The sequence below is a fragment of the Camelus ferus genome, chromosome 16, assembly GCF_009834535.1.
Source record: "Camelus ferus isolate YT-003-E chromosome 16, BCGSAC_Cfer_1.0, whole genome shotgun sequence".
Classification (NCBI taxonomy): domain Eukaryota; kingdom Metazoa; phylum Chordata; class Mammalia; order Artiodactyla; family Camelidae; genus Camelus; species Camelus ferus.
The window spans coordinates 2,811,108-2,834,420 of NC_045711.1; the positions used below are offsets into that span (position 1 = coordinate 2,811,108).

The window sequence follows — 23,313 nt, forward strand, 5'->3', positions numbered from 1 at the left end:
AGACATATGACACAGTAACCCTGTGTAACACCAACACTCTGTGAACAGCCACCCTTAAGGCTAAGCAGGAACAGGCTCTGGTTCCTAGTCAATATCCTGTCAAAAGCGAGGCTGAGGGGTAGAGGGAGGAGAGGTTAATAAAAAGATTTTTTTTTAAATAAAGAAGAAGGAAAAGAGAAAGAAAAAGATAAAAAGGAAGGAAAATAATGGAATGACTACATCTCATTGCTCTTACATTGTTCCAGCCACATAAGAGACTACAATCACCGCTCTCGGTTTTCCTACTAGTCTACTAGTCTCTGATCCCTTGAGCCCAGGGCTGCCGTGGCCACTGGGGGCGTGTGCTCACGGAAGGCTGCGCTAGCACAACGGGGGCGATCCTCTGGAAGAAAGCCCCACGTGCCCTTCCCGAAAGCTGGGAACGAGCCACACAGCTGGCGGCTCTGGTACACGTGCAGTGGCCCTGCAATTCCAACACCAAGCTGCTGCAGCATGTACTCCCAAGAACCCTGGCTGCTTTACATATTCTGGGCTGCGTTTTCACTGCCCAAGTGCCTTACTTAGCCATCCTTAGTCCTTCCCGGTTAGGAAGAGAGTTTTATTGGTCTATCTGGCTAAGTCTAGTTGACTCAGTCCAATGTTTCAGAAGACCCTGCTGTGCGCAAGGCAGGAATAAGAAAGCAGCAAGAAAATACAGCAAAGCAAACTATCCTTATGCCAATCACCATTTCCAACAGCTCTCACTCTTACTGGGCTTAAATTTAATTAGGAAAACTAACTTTCAAAAAGTTGCCGAAAGATGAAGCTTTAGTATTCCACACTGCTGAAGAATTTAGTACTGCTTCCCAATTCAATTTTCATAGCTTAACTTTATGAACAAACTTTTCCATTAACATTCATGTTTGTTAGTTAGTGGAACCTTTTATTTCAACAATAATGACACAATATTTGTAATTTTCTACGTGATTCGGAAAATGGAGAGATACATGAAATATTTTTGTTCCAACTGTTACAATTCCTCCAGAGAGTCAATTCAGAAAGGCTTGGCTGTTTCTCTCGTTCTGGGGGAAAATCACAGATGCAGGTGGGTTCCCAGGTCAGCCCACAAAAACCTATTTAACCCATAACAACATATACGAGGGATGGCAGTGACGGCACTACTTGGAATCTAGTCAGCATTTATAATACTTTACCTGGAAAAATGCATGCCAGAATCAGTTTACAATGGCATGTTGAATTCATGTTTATCTCTTCTCCCTTCTCAACTCCTCTAAAAGACGGTGGAGGATAAAAGGAATGTTTTAACCCACAAGAAAGAAGAGAAAAGGAGAGTGAATGAGAGTAGATTTTCATAAAATTTTCAAAGACAAGAGATGGAGGAGTAAAAGGAAGGTATCACTCAAGTACCCAGAGGGAAAATAGGTGGGTGGAGCCAATTAGGAGACAGAATCCCTGTGGGAGGAGCTCTAGGAGAGGCGGTGGCCCTGGAAGGTGGGGGAGGGAGGGAGCAGAAGCACTGGGCCTTCTCCATTATCCCACACAGCCAACCAACGAGCCCACCCACTCCACCCCCTCCTCTCACAGGGAGAAAAGAAGTTTTAGTCTCTAGAAAGACTGAGCCACAAAAGTCCAGACTGAGGGATATGAGGCACAGAAGGCTAGGAGTGGGTATAAGGGAAAGGCTCTGCACTCTTCTCTGGGACTTTCTGTCTCTGTCCCCTGCCCTATGCACAGAATGCTCGCACTTTGTGTACAACTTTCAAGGCAGAAGAGCAGAGGAGTCTTTTCTGGAGAATCTGCATGGTCGTCCCCTCTCTCCCCAGAAAATAAGATTTTCAAGTTCTGACAACCAAGAGGTTAGATCACAGCATAATTATATACAAAGGAGCCAAAAAGCTCTGCCCAGGCTTCAGAGATAGTTTTGAATACCTTACTTTGAGACATGAAGGGACAGTTAAGGATCACCAGCATCTGAGGAAAGTCTCAGACACAGACCAAAACAAACAAAAAAAGGTGGGGTGAAAGAAAGCAATGCAGAGAACAAACAAAACAAAACAAAAGAAAGAAAAAAAGAAAGAGAACTCACAATGGACACCCTTCCACAGGACAAGAGAAAAGAGTAAAACCAGAAATTAAACACAAAACATTTTAAAATTTCAATAGAACTGGAAGATAAATGTACACAAATCTCTCAGATATAAAACAAAAGGGCAAAAAGAAAACATCTCCTTAATTATTTGTGAGAGAAGAAAAAAATTTAGAGGATAATCTAGAATGTCAAGGTCTAACGAAGACTGGGAGAAAATTATTAAAGAAGTAATAATGAAAACTTCCCCAAAGAAAAGCAAGAAATGTTAAACATAAGCAAACAAACAACTTCCCTAAACCCAAGAACGGGAATGGACCCACAATGAAGGAAAAAAGGACCTTTCATAAAACACATCATCATGAAATATGAAACTCTAGAAGCAAAAAGAAGATCCTAATGGTGAGAGAAAAAACAGGTCACATGTGAAGAGGGTGACTGCATGTCCCCGTCTACCCCAGAGAGTCCTGGCGAATGCCTGTCGTCCTGCTGTTCTTTCAGGCGAGCCCCTCAAGGGCCCTGGTTTTGACAGTAAATTACACAGGCACCCTAAATATTAAGGAATATAATCTAAATGGGATTAGACACCTCAATAGCAATAGCAGATGCCAGGGGACAGCAGAGCAATGCCTTCAAAATTCTGAGGAAGATGACTTTCAACCTCAAATTCCACACACAGTCGATGTATGAACCAAGAATGAGAGTTCCACAGAGCATTTCACACATGCAAGGACCCAACCGTTTACCTTCCACACACTCTTTCACAGGAAGATGTGCTTTAGTAAAATGAGAGCAGGCGGCAAGAAGGAGAACGACGGGAGAGGGTAGAAAACAGGTCTACCTTAGGAAAGACGCGAAGGCAAGTCCCAGGACTGCAGATGGCACAGGCCCAGAGAGCAGCTGTTCCAGAACGGAAGAGTCCCAGGAGCTCAGGAGAGAGGGCTCCAGGAGAAAGGGGGCAGATGACAGGTCATTTTATACATTCAAGGCATTTGGAAAATGTGGGGGGAAAAAACAGCAGGAGACACAGAAAATTTAGCACATCTTTTAAAAGCAAGCATTATTAGCTCCATGAAAAAACAAATCTGTAAGGAAACGTAATCATAGCACATCACTTGTGAACATTTATTTAATCATAACACCGGAAACACTTGTTTTCACGGAACTGCGACAGTGAGCACAACAGGAGGAGGGAGAACCCAAGTACAGGGGAGGGGCTGGATGAGAGCAAGGAAGTCAAGAGAGGATTTGATAAACAACTGAAATTGGTAAGTCAACAGTCATATAAACATGTTTTAAAATATGCAAATAACTAGGAAAAAAACTTTAAAGTACTGGAGATTTTTACCCTCCAGGACTTCTCAGCACAATAGTATTTTAACATTTCTTAAGTAATGGAGAACTCAAGAAGAATCTGCTAGTATTTGTTTAGCAACATCCAGAGGAAAGAGTACAGATATTTCTGGAAAATCTTTCCAGCTTGTAAATTCACACTGAGAAATTCTACAATTCCTACAGGGAAGAAAGGACAGGAGGATCAGGATATATTGATTAAAGCCCTCATGAATACTTTTCTGTTCCCTAAAACACGGCAACACACTAGAAAGAATACCAATAACGTTTATTTTAATTTGCTGCAGATAACATCAAATAACTGTTAACTACTTTGAGATATAGTTCACTTACCATACAACTCACCCATTCAAAGTATATATAATTCAGTATTTTTTAGTAAATTCAGAGTTGTGCAATCATATTTAATTTCAGAACATTTTCATCCCACCTAAAAGAAACACGACCCCAGCTGTCATCCCCAGTATCCCCTAGCCACATGCCCCCAGTAGCCCTAAGTAACCACTAAACTGTCTGTCTTTACAGATATGCTCATTCTGGACACTTCATATAAAGAGGATCATATAACATATGGTCTTTTATGACTGGTTTTCACTTAACAGGTTTTCAAGTTTTATGCATGTTGCAGTATTGTTTGTACATCATTCCTTCCTACGGCTGAATAATATTCCACTGCATGTATACACCATGATTTGTTAACTATTCATTCACCCCTGAGGAACATTTGGGTTATTTCCACTTTATGGCTCTGCCTCTGTGGACATTCATGTACTAGTCTTTGTGTGCTTTCATTTCTCTTGGGTTTATACCCAGGAGCAGAACTGCTAGGTCATGCAGTCACTCTGTGTTTAACATTCTGAGGAACTGCCACAGACTGTTTTCCAAAACAGCTGCATCACTTTACATTCCCACCAGCAGCATTTGAGGGGTCCAATTTTTCCACATCTTTGCCAGCACTTGTTATTACCTGACTTTTTAACTATACCATCCTAGTGGATATAAAGTAGTATCTCATTGCAGTTTTGTGTGGTTTTGCTTTGCATCTCCCCAATGGCAAATGAAGTTGATCACAGTCCCGTGCTTACTGGCCATCTGTATATCGTCTCTGGAAAAATGTCTATTCAGATGCTTTGCCCATTCTTTAATTGGGTTGTCTTTTTATGATTGAATTTAAGAGTTCTTTATATATTCTAGATTCCAATCCCTTATTAACCCCTATTCTGTGGGTTGTCATCAAAGTTTTTAATTTTGATATAGTCCAATTATTTTTCCTCGTCATTGGTGTATTTGGTGTTATATCTAAGAAACCACTGCCTAACTCAAGGTCACAAAGATTTACTCCCATGTTTTCTTCTGAGAGTTTTAGTTTTCGTTCTTATATTTAGACCTGGGATACATTCTGAGTTAACTTTTATATATGGTGTAAGGTAGGGGTCCAACTTCATTCTTTTGCACAAGAAAATCCAATTGCACCATTTGTTATGACTACTCTTTTCCCCTACTACATTGTTTTGGTACCCTTACTAAAAAGCCAAGTAATTTTTAAAGCATTTGGTTTTAAAACTTCATATTCCCTGGCTTTCTGAATTTGTGACCCACTGTTACTGATTCCTACCACTCAGGCTTCCATGGTTCATCAGCACAGATGCTTGAGATGGAGAAAAGCTTGGGGCAACCCTCTATTTCACTTACTTAGCATCGCTGAGTCAGGATTTTTCAAAGTACCTCCCCTTCCTAGAGAGCACGTGAAAGACGTGCAGTCATCCCCCTTACACGTGCTCCACTCCCGCTCTCACTGACACACACAAAAAAAGCAGATTCACAAGGCTTGGCTTTATTCCTCCCTCAGCTTCCTCTCTAGCTCCCACAAGAACTCACAGTGAAGTACATCTATTTCTGCTCTAACTCCTGCTTTACTCCCCTTCTTTCAGTTCTCAGACCTCCAGTCTTTCAAATCAACCCCAAAAGGAGTCACTTGCAACTTTTATAGTATATTTGAAGCAAACAAAAAATAAATCCACATATACTATAATTTCAAATAGCTGGGAAGGAATTATTGTCCACCGCACCATATAAAACTGCCAAAATATGACCCACTCCCCACAGATAAGTATTTTTTCTGTCTCCTTTCCACATTGCCCCCTTACTCCTCAAACAACTCTACACCACCTAATATTTCTGCCTTCATTATTCTACTGAAGCAACTCGGGCCAATGCCTCAAGATCTCCATGTCTAGGGACATCTGTCATGACTCATTTTACTAGATTTCTTGAAGCAAGTGACACTGGACATTCTCACCTTCCTGAAACACTCTTTTCTTGGCATCTGTGAGACACCTCCATCAGTTTATACCATATTCAGCCAGCTCTTCCACCCAAACATTAAATGTTAACATCCCTCAAGACTAGTTCCAAGCTTTCTTTTCTTCTCACTCCATATGCTTTCTTTTCCCAAAAGTTTAAGAATGATCCCTGGAATTCCTTTTCCCTCACACTTACTTACACTCAGTATCTAATCTATCTCCAGGTCTTACACATGCGATCCACCAATTCATGAATCTATCCATTTTTCTCTGTCTCCACTGCCTATACCCTAGTAGAGGCTAGTATCGTCTTCATTCGTTCCATAAATACTGAGCACACTGGGAAAGCAATGAAGAATAAAACAGATATAGCCTCACTTGAGTTAACGTGATGGTTTTGTTAAATTTACCCTTGCCCCGCCTTCATTTTGCTCTCATTACAGTCAGAGTAATTTTTCCAAAATGCAAGTATGCCAGAGTATAAAATTCTTATTGCAGCCTAAAGCCCCCTTATCTACCTCTGCAGCCTAGCTTGACACCTCGGTGCTCCAGCCCCACCAGCGTTCCTTTTGTAGCTGGCATGCTCCCAGGCTCGCTCCCACCACGGAGCCCTTTTCTGCACTTGCACTACCTGGAACATGCTTCCTTAACCATCTACCTGCTTACATCTCACCTTCTCTACTCATTCGTTCAATCTCAGCTCAGTCATCTCTTCCTCTGAAAAACCTTTCTTAAGTTCACCCCTCCATACATTTACACGATGTTTCTGTTGTACTTAATTTACATTTTATTAGTGGATCATATGATTAGTGTCTATTTGCTCCACTGGCCGAGTGTCTGCTTCATGGGGAGCAGAGGATGTATCTGACTGTGCTCACCGTTCTGTCCCCTCCACTGGCCCATTGAAGGAGCTCAATAAATAAATATGCAGAGGGGGAAAAAACTGTTTCTGGAGGAAAATATCAAATTTGGGTTTACTTTATCATATACACAGACTCCTTTTGCTTTTAAACAAAAGGAATAATCCTATATAATACCCTGATTTTAATCCAGGTACCACTATCTACATAAGCAATTGAGGAATCTCCTTGTTTCTATCACTACCAATTATCAGCACTTCCTCCTCCTCAAACAATATTCTCCTTCTCACACATCTCACTCAGGACCTAGAGAACTGGGCGGTTTAAGTGGGTGGGAATTACCTTTTTATTTAAATCTTCCCAAGAGTATCTGAATTAAAAAAGCAAAAACAAAAACAAAAGAAACTATTTAATCCAAATGAATGAAAAGACTATACGACACTTCTCGTTATTTTACTGTTAAAATGACGTAGATCTATCCTCCCTCTTGGGTCTCATTTCCCAAAGGGAGAAGGTTGGTTCTTCTCAGGAAAAGAAGAGAGGGAACAGATCTTTTGTGCTCCCCCTAACGACCCCCTCAATATCCTCTTTTTGTAGTATCATCAGGTTGGTCCTTTTACTGCAAGAAAGGTGTCTTAATATTTTTGTAATAAAGATCTGAATTAACTTCAATATAATATTTTCTATTTAAATATCTTTTATCTATGAAATAGGTCTGTCAAATCCCAGCTGCAGGTTTCCACCTCCCATTTTATCTATTGTTCTAGATATAAGCGGTCAAGTCCACGACTGAGTGTGCTACACGGTTCAGTGTAACCGCAGGCATCTGCCAATGAGTGGGTAAAACGTCATGGCTGTGGAGTCTGCCATACCTGGGTTCTGAATTCCAGAAATGCCCCTTACTAGCTGTGAATTTGTGACAAGTTATTTGACCTGAGACTCAGTTTCCTTATAGTAATTGTACCTCATAAAGTTGACTTGGGATTTTAAAAGATGATAAAAGTAAAGCACTTAGCAAAATGTAAGTATTCAATAAGTAGAAATATTGTCAACATTAGATAATGATACTCATAGGTAATCTGCAAAACCTCTTTGGGAAAACAATGCACCACCTTTCATAGCTAAATCACCAAGGCTGCTAACAATGAACAAGTACAACAATTCAATGTTCCTTCCTACCAACTGTCAACAGTAGATAACAAATAAGACGTGAAGTGAGGGAGAAGCAGAACTGAAGGAAGAAAACATAAAAAGCATAGAAAATTCACAAAAATACCAAGTCAAAACTTGAAAAGCAGGTTATTACTTGCAGGACTTTTCCAAATTAGATTATGACAAACTGGGGCAAAAGTGGTCCTCCCTCTGTCATTTATTCTATCAGGACAACTAACTGCTCTTCCCTTTCCATGGCCTGCAACTACCCCCACCATCCTCTGATCACACAATCTGTCCCCCTGCACAGTGACTACTCAATAGTATTTCGAAAAGGAAAGAGTTAAAGCAGCAAGTGGTCTTCTGGATCCTGTGATCACAGATGAAAAGCATCCAACTTCTGCAGTGATGAGTACAATATTTACAAGAATAGTAACAGGGGAGAATGGAAGGAAATCAGGACGTGTGAATAAAACCCAAGTGCGTCTGACCACTGAAGTTGCAGACAACCCACCTTGGTTACTAAAATAAGAAAATGTGTAGCTAGAGGCTACTGCTGAAAAAGTCAGCCTAACTCTGCCTCACTGCCCTTGGTCTCTAAGGCTTTGATTAGTTTTTCCACTTTCCGATTCAGCGTTGCCTCATGCCTCCATTCCAGGGTTGGAGCTAAGGCCTGTGATTTGGAAGGGATGATAAATTCATTCACTGAATAAAGTAACACTGTTTTCTCAGTACAAGTTCTAAAATATTTCAAAGGCCAATAATATTTCACTAGGCTTGGCCATTTGGGTTAAAATTTATAAGTCAAAACAGAAAACTTTCTCATCAGACCCCATATATTCCATTAGGCATGACATACAGTGTTGTCCCGATGTCTAATTATTAACTAGAAGTGTAAGTAAATCACTATCAGTATTAGGCTCTGATGTGTGAAGACAGAGTGTGACAGGCGATTCGACTGCTAAAGAACTTCTTGCCAATTTGCTTTTCTTTTTCCTGCAAATAAAAAGAGTATTACAAGGACTAACTGACTGTATTAAACCATTCTTCCTAATCAATACCAAAAGTAACAATGAACAGAAGTGCTATAGTTTAGGATTTCCAACAGCCCCCATTTCCAGTATTCTGTTCCTTGGTCACCAGACAGATGCCCTGGGGTGTGTGTGCACGTGTCTATTTTTTGTAGGTACAAAGAAGGTGAGGAGAGGGGTTGTGTATCCTTTGGGACACCAGTTCAATCACTGACCGTTTCTGGGCATTCTTTGGCAATGTTTCTTCTAATGGCACTGCACAATATATCATTTGTATTGAAAGAATAGAGAAAATCATTCAGAACTAGAGAAGATTTTACTAAAAAGGATTCACAAGTAAGAAACCAAAAAAGTAGTACTAACTTGTATTCTGTAATTACGTCCTTTAAGGATTAAAAGCCCAGCTGAAACAAACCTCAACCTCTTTCCAGGGTTCTCCCTCTAGCATGCAGACTCCAATAATTCTTCAGCCCCACCAGGATCAATAACCCATTGATCCTACTACCTTTTCAGCATCCCTGCTCCTCTCCTCACATGTGCGCTTCTCCCCTTACACAGGTGGATGTGATTCACAGTCCACGAGGATAATCACTCCTGCTAAACAGCCTCAACTCCCTCGCATGCCGCCCCTTTGTCATACAGAGTCACAATCTCTTGGGGATTGATGTGTCTTGGAATTCAGAATTTTTAGAAGTTCTGGAAAGTAATACAGTGTATACCATAAATGCCCCAGTGGAGACCAGGGCAGCACCCCAAAGTCAACCATATTAATATTCCTGCAGCAAAATACATAACATTTCCACTCAGCAGGATAAAAAAAGCCGTACAGGTTTTTATATAACTTCATGACCACTCAGGTTTTATATAACTTCATGACCACTCAGATCAGATGTTGCCACCACAATGTTTTGCCAAATTTACCAAAACAAACAGAATACTACGAGTTTTCAGAATTTTTTAAATTTTAGAATTGCAGATAAGGGATTATGTACCTGTACTGCCTTGGCAAAACCCCAAACCATGTTAAATCTCGGGAGATGCGTCCATGTGGCTGAACTGGCCAGAGAGAAAGACAAGATGAGTGACTGGTCTCACTGGTTTTAAGATCATCACCGCTAACCTTACGTGAGTCTTCGGGCTACTGGACAATTTCACTAGTTTCCGCATCACTCACTCTCCCACTCTATTAGGTGACTTTGCCACACCTTCTCTTTCCCCAAACCTCCAGCCCTGCACTCAGATGAGAACTTCCACATGCTCCCACCCTATATTTACTTGCAAGAGTACCCATCTACTGCGCTTTTCCTCCAACACCATGGATGAACTGTCCATCAGACCAACCCCTCTCTACCTGCATCCTCACCAGCAAATTCTCACCTCATTCCTGAAACGTGCATTTCCCCCTCTCTACTAGATCATTTCCATCAGGACACAAACAGCATACGAAGTACATCTATCTTAAAACAAAACAAAAAAGATGGTGGGGTAGAAGGACGCTTGTAGCTAACCCTCTCCCACAAATACACCAAAACTCACATCTATGGACCTACTCAGCCAACCAGAGCACCTGCCAAACTCTGACAGAACATCGCCCTCTTTGAAAGACAAAGACGCCAAAAATCTGGTAGGAGAAAAGGGAAAAAGAAAGAAGAAAAAGCAAAACAGTGCGGGATCGATCCTGGGAGGAGGGAGTGGCAAAGGAGGTTTGGTGCTTGTTTGCTGCGTTCCCCCCCCCCCCAACAGAGAGTGCAGCAGGACAGAAGGGGAGCCTCTGAGGCTCAGATCTGCCCCGAGCACCCCTTGACCGACAGAACTGAGTTAAACAGCCACAAAGGGTTCCCACAACACTCAGCCCGAGATGCAAGCCGGCAGCTGGGTCTGGGACAGGCCGCCGGAGCCGGGTGGAGGACTGGGGTGGCTGCACTGAGGCAGCCCCGGGGGACTGCAGGGTGCTGCCTGCCGTTGCTGGGAGGGGATACAGAGTAGAATAACTCGGTCCCCCATAAATTGTGAAAAAAAGCAAAGCAACATGGCTGGTGTGCCCTGGGGATAGGGGCACTGTAGCCTTTGTCTCCTCAGACCTGCGCCGCTATTACTGGCACATCTCGAGAGAAGAGAGGCGGGGCGGGGCGCAGCCACAGCCACCACCTCCTCCTGTGTGCAGCCCCCCGGGGGGGGGCGGGGCTGAGACCTGAATCCACACCTGGGGGCTCAGCAACCTCCTAGGCAGGACTGAGACTTGTTTACAGCCTGAGGCAGATACTATCTTTCGCCCTGGCACCTCAGAGAACTCCTGCCGCCAAGACAAACAAGGATCTGAGATTTGGCACAAGGATCTGAGATTTGGCACGGAGCAGGGGCAGGGCTGTTCCCTGGTCTTCCCTGAGCCACCTTCAGGGCGCTGACCCACCCCAGGCGGAGCCAGCAGCTGCACAGAGCAGTGGAGTGACCGCGACAGGAGAGGGCGGGTGGCCACCCTCCTTCCTGGCAGGAATGCAGCACCTGACCACGGTGCTGGGAGAGGGCACAATCTGCCCACCTGCTCCCCAGCACAGCATCTGACTGCGGCATCAGGAGTGGGAGTGACCCGCCCACCCACCGGGTAAGAGCTCAGCTCCTGACCCAGTGTTAGGAGGGGGCACGATCTGTTAGCCGACAGCCACTAGGAGCAGCACAGACTGAGGGCACCAACAGAGAGCCTCTGGAAACAGCAAGCTGAGTTCACAAAACAGGGCGAAGACACAAAGACCTCTCGGTAAAATCATTAAGAGCACACCGTCTCCAAGAGAACTAGATAACTGATACTCCTTAAGCCACAGTGCCAGAGAGAATATGAGCAATACGAAGAAGCAGAGGAACCACTCCCAATTAAAAGATCAAGAGAAATCCCCTGAAAGCACGATCAAGGAAATAGACATTGATGGCCTACCAGATCAAGATTTCAAAAAAGGACTGATCAAAGTACTGAAGGAACTAAAAGAAATAGTGTTTAGATATAAAATTTGTCAAAAATGAAATAGAAGCTATAAAGAAGAACCAAGTAGGATTAGTAAACTCACTTGCTGAGATGAGAGCTGACCTAAAGGCTGTACAAAGCTAGCTAGATAATGCAGAGGAACGAATAAGTGACCTAGAAGACAGGATAACAGAAAGCACCCAGTCAGAACAGCTGAGAGAAAAACAAATAAAAAACAATGAAAACAATATAAGGGACCTATGGGATAATATAAAGCGTGCCAATCTACACATAACAGGGGTTCCAGAAGGGGAAGAAAGAACAAAGGGGATTGAAAGGTATTTGAAGAAATCATGACTGAAAACTTCCCAAACCTAAAGGAATCAGATATCCAAGTACAGGAGGCTCAGAGGGTCCCAAACAGGAAGAACCCAAACAGACCCACACCAAGACATCATAATCAAGATGGCCAGAGTCAAGGATAAAGAAATGATCCTAAAGGCAGCAAGAGAAAAACAAAGAGTGAGTTACAAGGGAACCCCCATAAGGCTCTCAGCTGATTTCTCTACACAAACACTACAGGCCAGAAGGGAGTGGCAAGATATATTCAAAGTCCTGAATGAAAAAAAAGATGCAGCCTAGGATACTCTACCCAGGAAGGCTATCCTTTAGAAGAGGAGAGATAAAGAACTTCACAGACAAGCAAAAACTAAAAGAGTTTTGCAACACTAAACCCATGCTAAAAGAAATATTCACAGGTCTACTCCAAATAGAAAAGAAACAGAATACTACAAAAATGAGAAACTCATAACTGGAAAGGAGATAAATGCCATGACTTACAAAAAGAATAAACACAAAACTGTAAAAGAAGACATCTAAATCAGTAAGAGTGGGAGAGGGAAGCAAGGAAAGCCACTGTGGAAAACAGTATGGAGATTCCTCAAAAGATTAGGAACAGACTTACCATATGACCTAGGAATCCCACTCCTGGGCATTTATCAATAAGGAACCCTACTTCAAAATGACACCTGCACCCCAATGTTCATAGCAGCACTATTTACAATAGCCAAGACATGGAAGCAGCCTAGATGTCCATCAACAGATGACTGAATAAGGAAGATGTGGTATATTTATATGATGAAATACTATTCAGCCACAAAAACCGACAACATAATGCCATTTGCAGCAACATGGATGTTCCTGGAGAATGTCATTCTAAGTGAAGTAAGCCAGAAAGAGAAAGAAAAATACCACATGAGATCGCTTATATGAGGAATCTAAAACAAACAAACAAAACATAAATACAAAACAGAAACAGACTCATAGACATAGAATACAAACTTGTGGTTGCCAAGAGGGCAGGGGGTGGGAAGGGACAGACTGGAATTTTAAAAAGCAGAATAGATAAACAAGATTATACTGTATAGCACAGGGAAAAATATACAAGATCTTGTGGTGGCTCATAGCAAAAACAAATGTGACAATGAATATATACATGTTCATGTATGACTGAAAAATTGTGCTCTATACTAGAATTTGACACAACATTGTAAAGTAACTATTACTCAATAAAAAAATGTTTTAAAAAAATCAAATTTAAACACAAATTTTTTTTTTAAATGGCCAAAAAAAACCCCACCGAAACAAAAAACTCTTTCCTGATCCTCCACACCCTGTTCCAGCTATTGCCCCATTTCTCCCCTTTAGAGCAAAGCTCAAGACTGTCTACACTCACTGTCTCCAACTGTTCTCCCTCCATTCTCTCTTGAATCCACTTCATCACTCTACCAAAACAGTTTTTGTTAAGGTCGCCAATCCCTTCCACATTGCTGAAACAAATGGTCAATTCTCACTCTTTATCTCACTTCATCTGTCTGCAACATTTAACCTAGTATGTCACTCTCTTCTTAAAAAAAAAAAAGCTTTATTCAGATATAACTCACATACCATACAATTCATCAATTTAAATTGTACCATTCAATGGTTTTGTATATTCAGAGAGTTGTGTAACCACCACCACAATCAATTTTAGAATATTTTCATCACTCCCAAAAGAAACTCGTTACTCCCTATTTTACCCCCAACATCCCAGCCCTAAGCAACCAACAGTCCACTTTTCTGTCTCTATAAATGTGCCTGTTCTGAACATTTCATAAATCATATAACACACGGTCTTTTGTGAATCACTTCTTTCATTTAACTTAGCATGACGTTTTCAAGGTTTATCCATGTTGTAGCAAGTATCAGTACTTCACCTTCTTTATGGCTGAATAATATTCTACTGCATGGATATACCACATTTTATTTATCCATTTATCACTTGAGGGCCATTTGGGTTTTTCCTTTGTGGCTATTATGAATAATGCTACAAATGTTCATGTACAAGTTTTTGTGTGGACATATGCTTTCATTTCTTTTGGGTATACACACAAGAGTAGAATTGCAGGGTCATATGGTAACTCTATGTTTAATGTTTTGAAGAACTACCACATTGCTTCCATAGAAGGAGCATCAATTTATATTTCCACCAGCAATGGACAAGGGTTCCAAATTCTCTATATCCTCCCCAAACTTACTATTTCTCTTTATTGATTATAGCCATCGTAGTGGCAAAAAGTAGTACTCACTGTGGTACTGACTTGCATTTCCCTAAAGACTAATGCTGGTGAGCATCTTTTCCTTACAGGTCATTTAAATATCTTCTTTGGAGAAATGTTTATTCAGGTAATTTGCCATTTTTTAGCATTTTTTTAAAATTGAGTTTAAGAGTTATTTATATATTTTAGATACCAGTCCCTTATCAGATACATGATTTACAAATATTTTCTCCCATTCTGTGGGTCTTTTCACTTCCCTGATGGTATATTTTGCAGCTCAAAGTTTTCTATTTCAATGAAGTCCAATTTATTTTTTATTTTATCATTTGTGCTTTTGTTGTCATATTTAAGAAACTATTTCCTAACCAAAGGTCATGAAGATTTACTCCTATATTTTCTTCTAAAAGTTTTACAGCTTTAGTTCTTTTATTTAGGTATATGATCCATTTTGAGTTAATTTTTGTGTAGGTATGAGGGAAGGCTCTGACTTCATTCTTCTCCATGTGGATAGCCAGATATCCTAGCATTATCTGTTGAAAAGACTTCTCTCCCCATTGAGTTGTATTGGCACCCCTGTCAAAAATCAATTGACCATAAATGTAAAGGTTTATTTCTGGACTCTCAATTGTACTCTATTGATCTATATGCCTAACCTTACACCAGTACAACATCTTGATTACTGCAGCTTTGTGGTAAGTTTTGAAATTAGGAAGGATGAGTCCTCCAACTTTGATCTTTTTCAAGATTGTTTTGGCTAGCCTGGGTTCTTGGCATTTCCATATGAATTTTAGGATCAGCTCATCAATTTCTGCAAAGGCAGCTGGGATCTTGATAAAGACTGTGTTGAATCTGCAGATCAATTAGAGGAGCACTGTTTTACTAACAGTATTAAGTCTTCCAATCCATAAACATGGGATAGCTTTTCATTTATTTAGGTCTTTTAAAATTTTGTCCAGCAATGTTTATAGCTTTCCACATACAAGTCTTTCACCTCCTTGGTTAAATTTATTCTGTTATTTTATTCTCTTGGATGCTATTATAAATGGAAGTTTTAAAAATTTCCTCCTCAGATTGCTCACTGCTGGTGTATAGAAGCACAACTGATTTTTGTGCTGTTCATCTTGTATCCTACAATTATGCTGAATTCGTTTATTAGATTGATTAGTATTTTGGTGGCTTCTTTGGGATTGTCTACGTATAGAATCATGTCATCTACAAGTGAGAATTTTATTTCTTCTTTTCCAATTTGGATGCCTTTTATTTCTTTATCTTGTCTAACTGCCCTGCTAGAATCTCAAGTACAATGTTGAATGCTAGTGACAAGAGTGGACATCCTTGCCTTATTCCTAATTTTAGGGAGAAAGCTTTCAGTCTTTCACCACTGAATAGGATGTTAGCTATGTGACTGTACAAAATTGAGGAGAAATTTGCTCTTATTAGATGATACAAACTCCCTAGGCAGGGATTGTCTTAATTCGTCTTTATAAAGCTAGCATCTGGTGTTACAATTGGTAATTGAACAAAGTTCGTAACTGCACAAAAGTGATACACGTGAACTGTCAAAGAGTACAAACAGATACACTGGATCTTCAATTTTCTAAATAGATACAAGTCTGAAAAGGAAGCTCTAAAATGGATTTTTAAGTGTGTCAGATCGAAAGGCGGCATAATATGCTAGAAAGAAAATCAAACCAGAAGCAAGAACACTTGGGTTTCAATGTCTAAAGTGAGGTGATTCTATACAAGTCACTTACTTCCTCTAGGCTCTAGTCTATAAAAAAGGCAGTTTGGACTTGATGATTTTCAAAGATGCTATCTAATTTCAAAGGAATCATGTTCTATTCTAGATCTACAATACACATACGTTTTTTAAGCTGCTTATTAATTTCCCCTTTCTATGCTAAGTCACTGTCCCTACCATTTACTTTAAAGGAGCTGAATAAACTGAACAAGATGACATCATGCCCACTTCAATGGAACAGGTAGTGTTCCCCATTCCCAAAACACCAGTCTTCACTAGTGTCTACTAACATACCGCTGGACTCCTGTGTTTAATTTACACTCATGCGGCTGACACTGAGCTTATTGATAGTACTGAAAAGGCCATTTCCACTCATGTTTGAAAAGTTTCTTCAATAGTTCTAGACCAATTCTTATCTCTTTCCTAACTGACTCCATCAAATGTACAGTTTTAGGCTTTGCTCTGAGGTTTTACCTTTGTCTCAACAAAGCAGTAGTACTGAAGTCACGCTCTGGTGTGTTTTAAAGCAAGGAAACCAAAAGAAATGAGGGCCAGTCGTGTGTGCCTTCCCTTGATGCTGCTGTTTGATGAAATTTCTGGACCCTGCATTTAAAATGTGGCTTATGGCCTCCTGTTCCATGCAGCCACCACAATAGTAAGCCCACACCAGCCATCAAACGCCAACATCGATGCTGTATTTGGGTCTAAACACTGACAGACAGACAACGGCAGCACAGAAACTAAGGTGTACTGCAATCAAATTCTCTGACTCATGGTCAAAAAATAACCTTGTAATTATTAAAGCTGGGGTTTAACTGGATACTGATACTGGTATGGGGTTTGTTTGGGGTTTTTTTTTAATGCCTTTACCATGTCTTAAGAACCTAATTGATTAACTCTCTGATATATCTTCAACCGTAATTTCAATTTTCAAATTTATGTATTTCACTTAGATATTCTCTCTAAAAAAATCACCATAAAGGTCTATATGTAGTAAGTTTCATCAGACTTTTAAGAAACACTATCCACACCTCAACGGCAGCACTTCAAAGTAAATCTAAAAATGAAATACTGCTCTGAACAGAAGGTATCTCTTTTTCAACAACAAGTTAAAAGGAGCAGGTTCAAATCAAACTTTAAAGCATGTTATTAGCCATCAACTGAACCACTGGAAAGATACAGGCCAACAAGAATCCTGTACTGCCATTAACCGTAGGGATGGCTTCACACATCTGTTATTCACACTAAGCTCTAAATGCATACAATTAAAGCTACCCACATCAGGCTGTCCATAGTAATCACTCACCAGTTTAATTAAGGTAAACCATCTTGTCAGAAAGCTTGCCTCTTCTCTATTTCTTAACATTATTGACTTTTAATAGTTCACCGAATTAGTAATTACTTATTTATGGTATTATCAAATGTCTTAGATACAAAAATCCAGCATGTGGCAAGGTCAGTTATAGACATGTCCTGATGGCAAATGAAAGGAGAAATTTAACCCATCAAAGCGGTCATCAAAAGAACAGAACCTATTATGCCTTTCTCTAGACACTCCTGGTTAAATACAAAGTGACAGGACAAACCAGATCAAAACTAAACAGAGCTAGAAGCAACATACAAAATCCTAATGAACCCTCAGAAATCCAGGTATCGATCTGTCAATATCTAAGCTCAATTAGTCTTTTCAGAACAAAATGCCTCATAAGGTGACAAGAAACTAGTCTGAGGTCCGGGATATGACAAGAATAAAACTAGTCACTTTATATAGTTTATTGCTAAGTGCAGTCATATCTCAATATGGCGATCTTGTGAGGATTAAATAAAAGTGGTGTCAAGTACCTATGTACTCAGTCCAGGAGCTGGCATGTATCTAGTGTTCAGTAAATGTTAGTCTTCTGCCAATCCTTTGAGAACCCAGGCTTATCAAGTCAAAGTGCAACTGATTGTTTAAAAAAGCAAAACAAAACAAACAAAAATTTTAAATGGTGATACAGACAACACATCTTAAAAGCATTTAATGTTAAAAAGTAGGAAACAGGGTGATGAAAATGAAAAATCAGGTACTAGAAACATTTCTGAATGGCTCGCCCTTCGTGGTCATTTGCACGTTGTATGCAACCTTCATGTATGCAACTGTCTCTAGGGATGAGCTGTGACAAGAAATAAGCCAAAAAGCAAACTAATTCCATGAGGAGTGAGACTCGGCACTGCCTGCAGCAGGTGACACTTTCTCTCCTAAATCACCACCGCTGGGCACACTGAAGGATCTCAGCAACTCCAGTTTCCAAACAAGCCAGTAGCACAACTATCAGGCTAATTTTTTCATTAGAATTGTTAAGAAACAGGAGTTCAATAAATCATTTGCCTTCTAAGGAAAAAAATTACTTTCTAACACACATAATATTTCTTCTGGTTCTAAGAAAATGAAGCTTATTTATTTACAAACTGAAAACTGTAATACTACAGTGATGCCTTTATGGCTCATAAATGAAATATTTAAGAAATAAAGGTGTGGGAAGAACAGGGCTTGGCCTAAGAAGTTCTTGAGATCAAGTACTAGTGTTGCCATTTACTATGACTTGCAGGCAGTAACAACGTCTCAGGGGCTCAGTTTCTTGTGAGGTTTTTGCAGCTCAAAAATGATAATGATTACTCATGACATCTGATACTCTTCAGTGCCCCCCTCTATGTATGTGTTTATATACACACAGACACATACATATGTACAGGTATCTTTACTAAATAATACAAACATATTTTTAAAGCTGTAGTAACTTAAGGCCCATTATGAAACAAAGAGATGAGTATGTGCGTACTGGGTGTTCTGACCCCGAGCACCGTTCTCAGTGCTTAGGGCATTTACACAGTCCCAAGACACCTGAATTAACCAAGTAAGCCTTTAAACCCTTACAATGAAACATTAAAATTCAATGTGGCTATAATCTCTTCCTTACAAAACATGGACCCAAAGAGTCTGGCTTCAAGTATGGTTTAAAAAAAAAAAAAAGGCAAAATGTATTATATTCACCACCCAGCTCTTCCATATGACCACAAAGAAAAACACAAATGAAAACTCACAGGCCCATTGTAATACATTGTACCACTTCTGAATACAACACTTAGCTCAGGCTTACTACCCTGACAAATAAAGGAAAGCACTTTATGAAGCCAATTTAATTGGGAGGTGACAGAAAACATACAGCCGTTTTCTCTAGCCTTATCATTGAATTGGCTTCAGCTCCAATCTCGGGCAAATCCCACTCAACAGAAGAAATTAACCAGGTCAGCAGAACAGGTGCTACGTTGTGTCTGTCAAGGGCCTGGCATCACCACAATTACTTGCACACAATGAAGCAGTAATCTTTACAGATCATCTCTCCCAAGAAGCATACTGGGGAGGGAGAGGAAAACTGAAGGGAGGCGGTGGGGGGAAAGTGGGAAGAAGAGGAATAGGAGGCAAAGAGAAAAGGCAAGAAAAGAAAATGAATGTGCAGCTGCCTTGCGGCTCAGCAGATGTCGGGATGTGATGTACGAGGCTAGGATAAGCTGTCGTAGCCTGCTGCCAAAGAGTGGTAAGTGATTAAAGCCTGCACAGTTCTAAGCACCATATTTAGAATCTGCGGGGTTTCAAGACTTGCACCCATTCCTTGCTGTGCTGCCAGATGTTGGCAACTGGTCCAGTTCCTACCGACTGTGCATGGATGGCAGCAGTTGGTACGGCAGCAAAGCAATCTGGAATGCTTCCGGAGATGCTGTACATTAACAAGTGTCACCCATCATTCACCTTTACAGAAGGCTGAAACAACTCCAATTTGCTGCCACTTCCCTCTTGGGAAACAGCCAAGATAAAGTTGCGCCTGGCAGCCCCATTTGTTTCACTCAGGTGTTTCAGCTGCCTTGCTGACCTCTATTAGTTTAAGTTTTAATTTAGATTAACCCCAGCACCCCAATTAACCAGCAAGGGGAAAAGCTAAGATGTGACTAGTCATAACTGAAATCAGAATTTATCGAAGTTAAAATTATTAATTGGGATGAAGGGCCAATCAAGTAATGCTATTTCTTTTTTAAGCAGACCTCCAGACCAAAAAAAAGAAGAAAAAAAATCTTTCAGACTAAGGATTGCCAGTGGAAACAACTGCTCCCCAGTAATTTCAGTTTATTTTTATTAAGCCTATTTAATTTATGATGCACTTTCCATCAAACAATGTACACTTCAATTAATGAAGACTGGAACATTTTTGATTGTCTCCCATGATCTCACACAATCACACAGCATTAATATCCCGTATCAGGTACTTCCTTTAGACACTCCAGAACAAATAGAGTTCCCTGCTCTTCTGACAAATAGACATAAGAGAAAAAAAAAAAAAAAAAAGGAAAAAAGAATCAGGACCTCTGACCAGGAACACCTGAGGCCACACTGATCCTCCTTCCTACCCTCTCATCATTACTTTTAAGACTCACAGCAATAATTCTACTGAAGATTATGGAAAGAATAGCAAGATTAATAAAAAGTCTCTTTTTTTTAGGGCAAAGTCAGAGGCATCTTCAGTACAGAATCACTTGTTCTACTGACTTTACAGTGTAATTTTCCTAAGTTCCTCCCTTTGTATTACATATTCTAGATTGTACAACCATCACGGCTAAACCTTCAACAAGCATTTGCAAATTCTTTGGCAAAAGTTAACACACTAAAAATTCAGCAGAGACAGAAATTATCTTGATAAATAATGGCTCAACAAAAACTGGTATATTGCTGCTGAACAATTGCTCTCGACTTTCCAGAGCTGGAAAAGGCACATCCTAAAGCACGTCATTAAGAAGTATGACTTTTCAAGAGACCCAAGATTACAGGAAATTATTTTAGTTCTTTAGGATAGCCCCAGTGTTGAGTCTACTTTAAGTCACCACCATCATCAAAAAGAGCAGCATGACAGCAGATAATAGTGTTAGGGAAAGAACTGAGGGATGTTTGTGAAGAGATATTGAAAACTGGACCACATTTCAACTTCCATCAATTCTTTCCGTCTTCAAAGCACTACACTATTATTATAACCAAGAGTAGCAGACAATTTTAATACATACTTAACTGGTTTGAACAGGCACACATACACAAAAAAATTATAAGACAAGAGACTTAATAGAACTAGAAGTGCAATTCAAGAACTCTGGGATCCCAGCTCATTAGCTCCATGTCCTTATCTAATAGCAATAGGACAAGAAACCAAATAGCTAACAAAAAAACCCTTCATTAACTTCAACAAAAGCAGCTGAGAGGGAATAAACCACCTGATGCAAAGAAGTTGAAACTGTTTTAAAAATAATTTACACTCTGCAAAAACCAACAAAGTAGCTGCAGCCATTTTCATTTCAAAAGGAAAAATATAACAATATAACACAAAAGCAAAGCAATAGATCCAGCACTACACAGTAAGTCAATTCTGAACATAGGAGTTCTGTCTGACTCTGTCCTTCCAAAGAAAGCTACTTTTTGGTCACAGAATTCTATCAGCTGTTTTAAAATGATAAAATTTGTTTTGCAACAAAAGAAAAGAGTGTAAAAATCATACCTGGTGGTAAAAGTCATCATCATCAAAGATTTCTTCATCCAAGTCCTTCAGGTGGGCATTGGCAGGGGCTTGAGGAAGGATCTCCTATATCAATGAGAAGAAAGGAGAAAGTGAATCCCAATAAGGTTACCAAAGTAACGTAGCTACTATAAATAATGTGTGTAACAGTCAAAGCACTGTTTTCCTTAAGATATAAAGAGCTCTTAAAATTAAAGAACAAAATGCAATTGAAAAATGGACCCCCCCCCAAAATGGACAAAAACATTAATAGTCACTTGATGGACAAAGAACCACAGTCAATAATTACATAAAAATAAATTTAATGTCAATCAAATTAAATACATGCAAAATAAAGTGAGATGATACCATTTTTCACCTCTAAAACTGACTATATTCAATATTGGAAAACACAGTTGGTGAGACTAGGAAGTCATGCAGCCTTTTGGAAGCAATCTGACAACATCCATCAGGACTTAAAATGCATATTCTCTTTGATGTAACATTTCCACTTTGAGAAATCTATCCATATTTCACACAAATACAAAAATACAAATGCTCAGGGATGTTTCCTGCAGCACTGTTTCTAAAACTAGGCACAGCATAAATTTATCCACTGTTTAAATAAACTATAGTACACAGCCATACAACAGAACACTCTAGTCATTAGGAAAAATGAGGGAGATCTCCATGGAATGATAGGGAAAAGTACCTAGGATGATTTAAAGTTGTAAGATTTTATACATAGTTTATAAAACTTTCTATATTTATACAGACACATATACATGCATCTCATTTAGTTACAAAAAGACAACCACACTTTTATATATGTTTATGTATTATATGTGTGTATACATATATAAAATAAACAGAAATATCTGAAAGCTTGTTACAACTATCAACATTGGTTAAGTCTGAGGAATGGAATTTTCAGACTGGGGGAGTTTCACTTTTCATTTTAAATTCCTCTGAACTTAAAAAAATTATTAAGTACATATTTTTACTATAAATAAAAGAGTTTCCTTTAGACAAAAGAATCTGACTAGTGCAATTTTAGATCCTTTTCTGGAGTATCTAAACATCTGAAGGAAAGCCTAAAGTACACACTTGCTTCAATACTGGCATCTCTAAAGAAGCAGCTTCAAAACTGAATCTTAAAAGCTAGATTACAAATGCTTCCATTACCGGACTCATATCAAGCTCAAAATTAAGAGAAGATTACACACAAGTTAATAATAGCTCCATTAAAAAAAAAAAAAACAAAACTTTCTCCTCCCACATATTCTCAGTTTCTCAATCTAGTAAAGTAGTGCTTTTTCCCCTTTCTTTCACTAACTCCTTATACCAAGAACAATTGCCCATAAGTAGGTGATCAGATTTTTCAGTTAATTAGCCTCACAGAAACTGCTCCCCATAATCACCGTGCATCACAGAGTTCTTACCGGCTGTCCTGGCAAATTCTCCGGGACAGGCTGTGCTGCCGGTTCAGGTTTGCCAAGAACTCGGTAGACAGAGCGTTTGGTCTGTGTCCTTCGAAGTAATCTTTCCTTGTCCATCAGAATATGATCAATCTGAGTCAAGATTGAGCGTTCAAAGGCACCAAAACCCTGCAACAACATTAACCAGTATCAGATAATGCAGAAAGTCTCTGCTGAAGGCAGTTA

General features: G+C 39.8%; 1 protein-coding gene across 1 annotated transcript in view; it reads right to left on the reverse strand.

The window, feature by feature from the left end:
• AATF (apoptosis antagonizing transcription factor) overlaps window positions 1-23,313 on the reverse strand; it is a 92,129-nt gene that overhangs the window by 33,095 nt on the left and 35,721 nt on the right. Inside the window, exons 7-8 of the mRNA XM_032498307.1 lie at window positions 23,092-23,256; window positions 21,653-21,736 (exon numbers count right to left, since the gene is read on the reverse strand). Coding sequence (XP_032354198.1) covers window positions 21,653-21,736; window positions 23,092-23,256 — 249 coding nt within the window. The remainder of the gene's footprint in view (window positions 1-21,652; window positions 21,737-23,091; window positions 23,257-23,313) is intronic.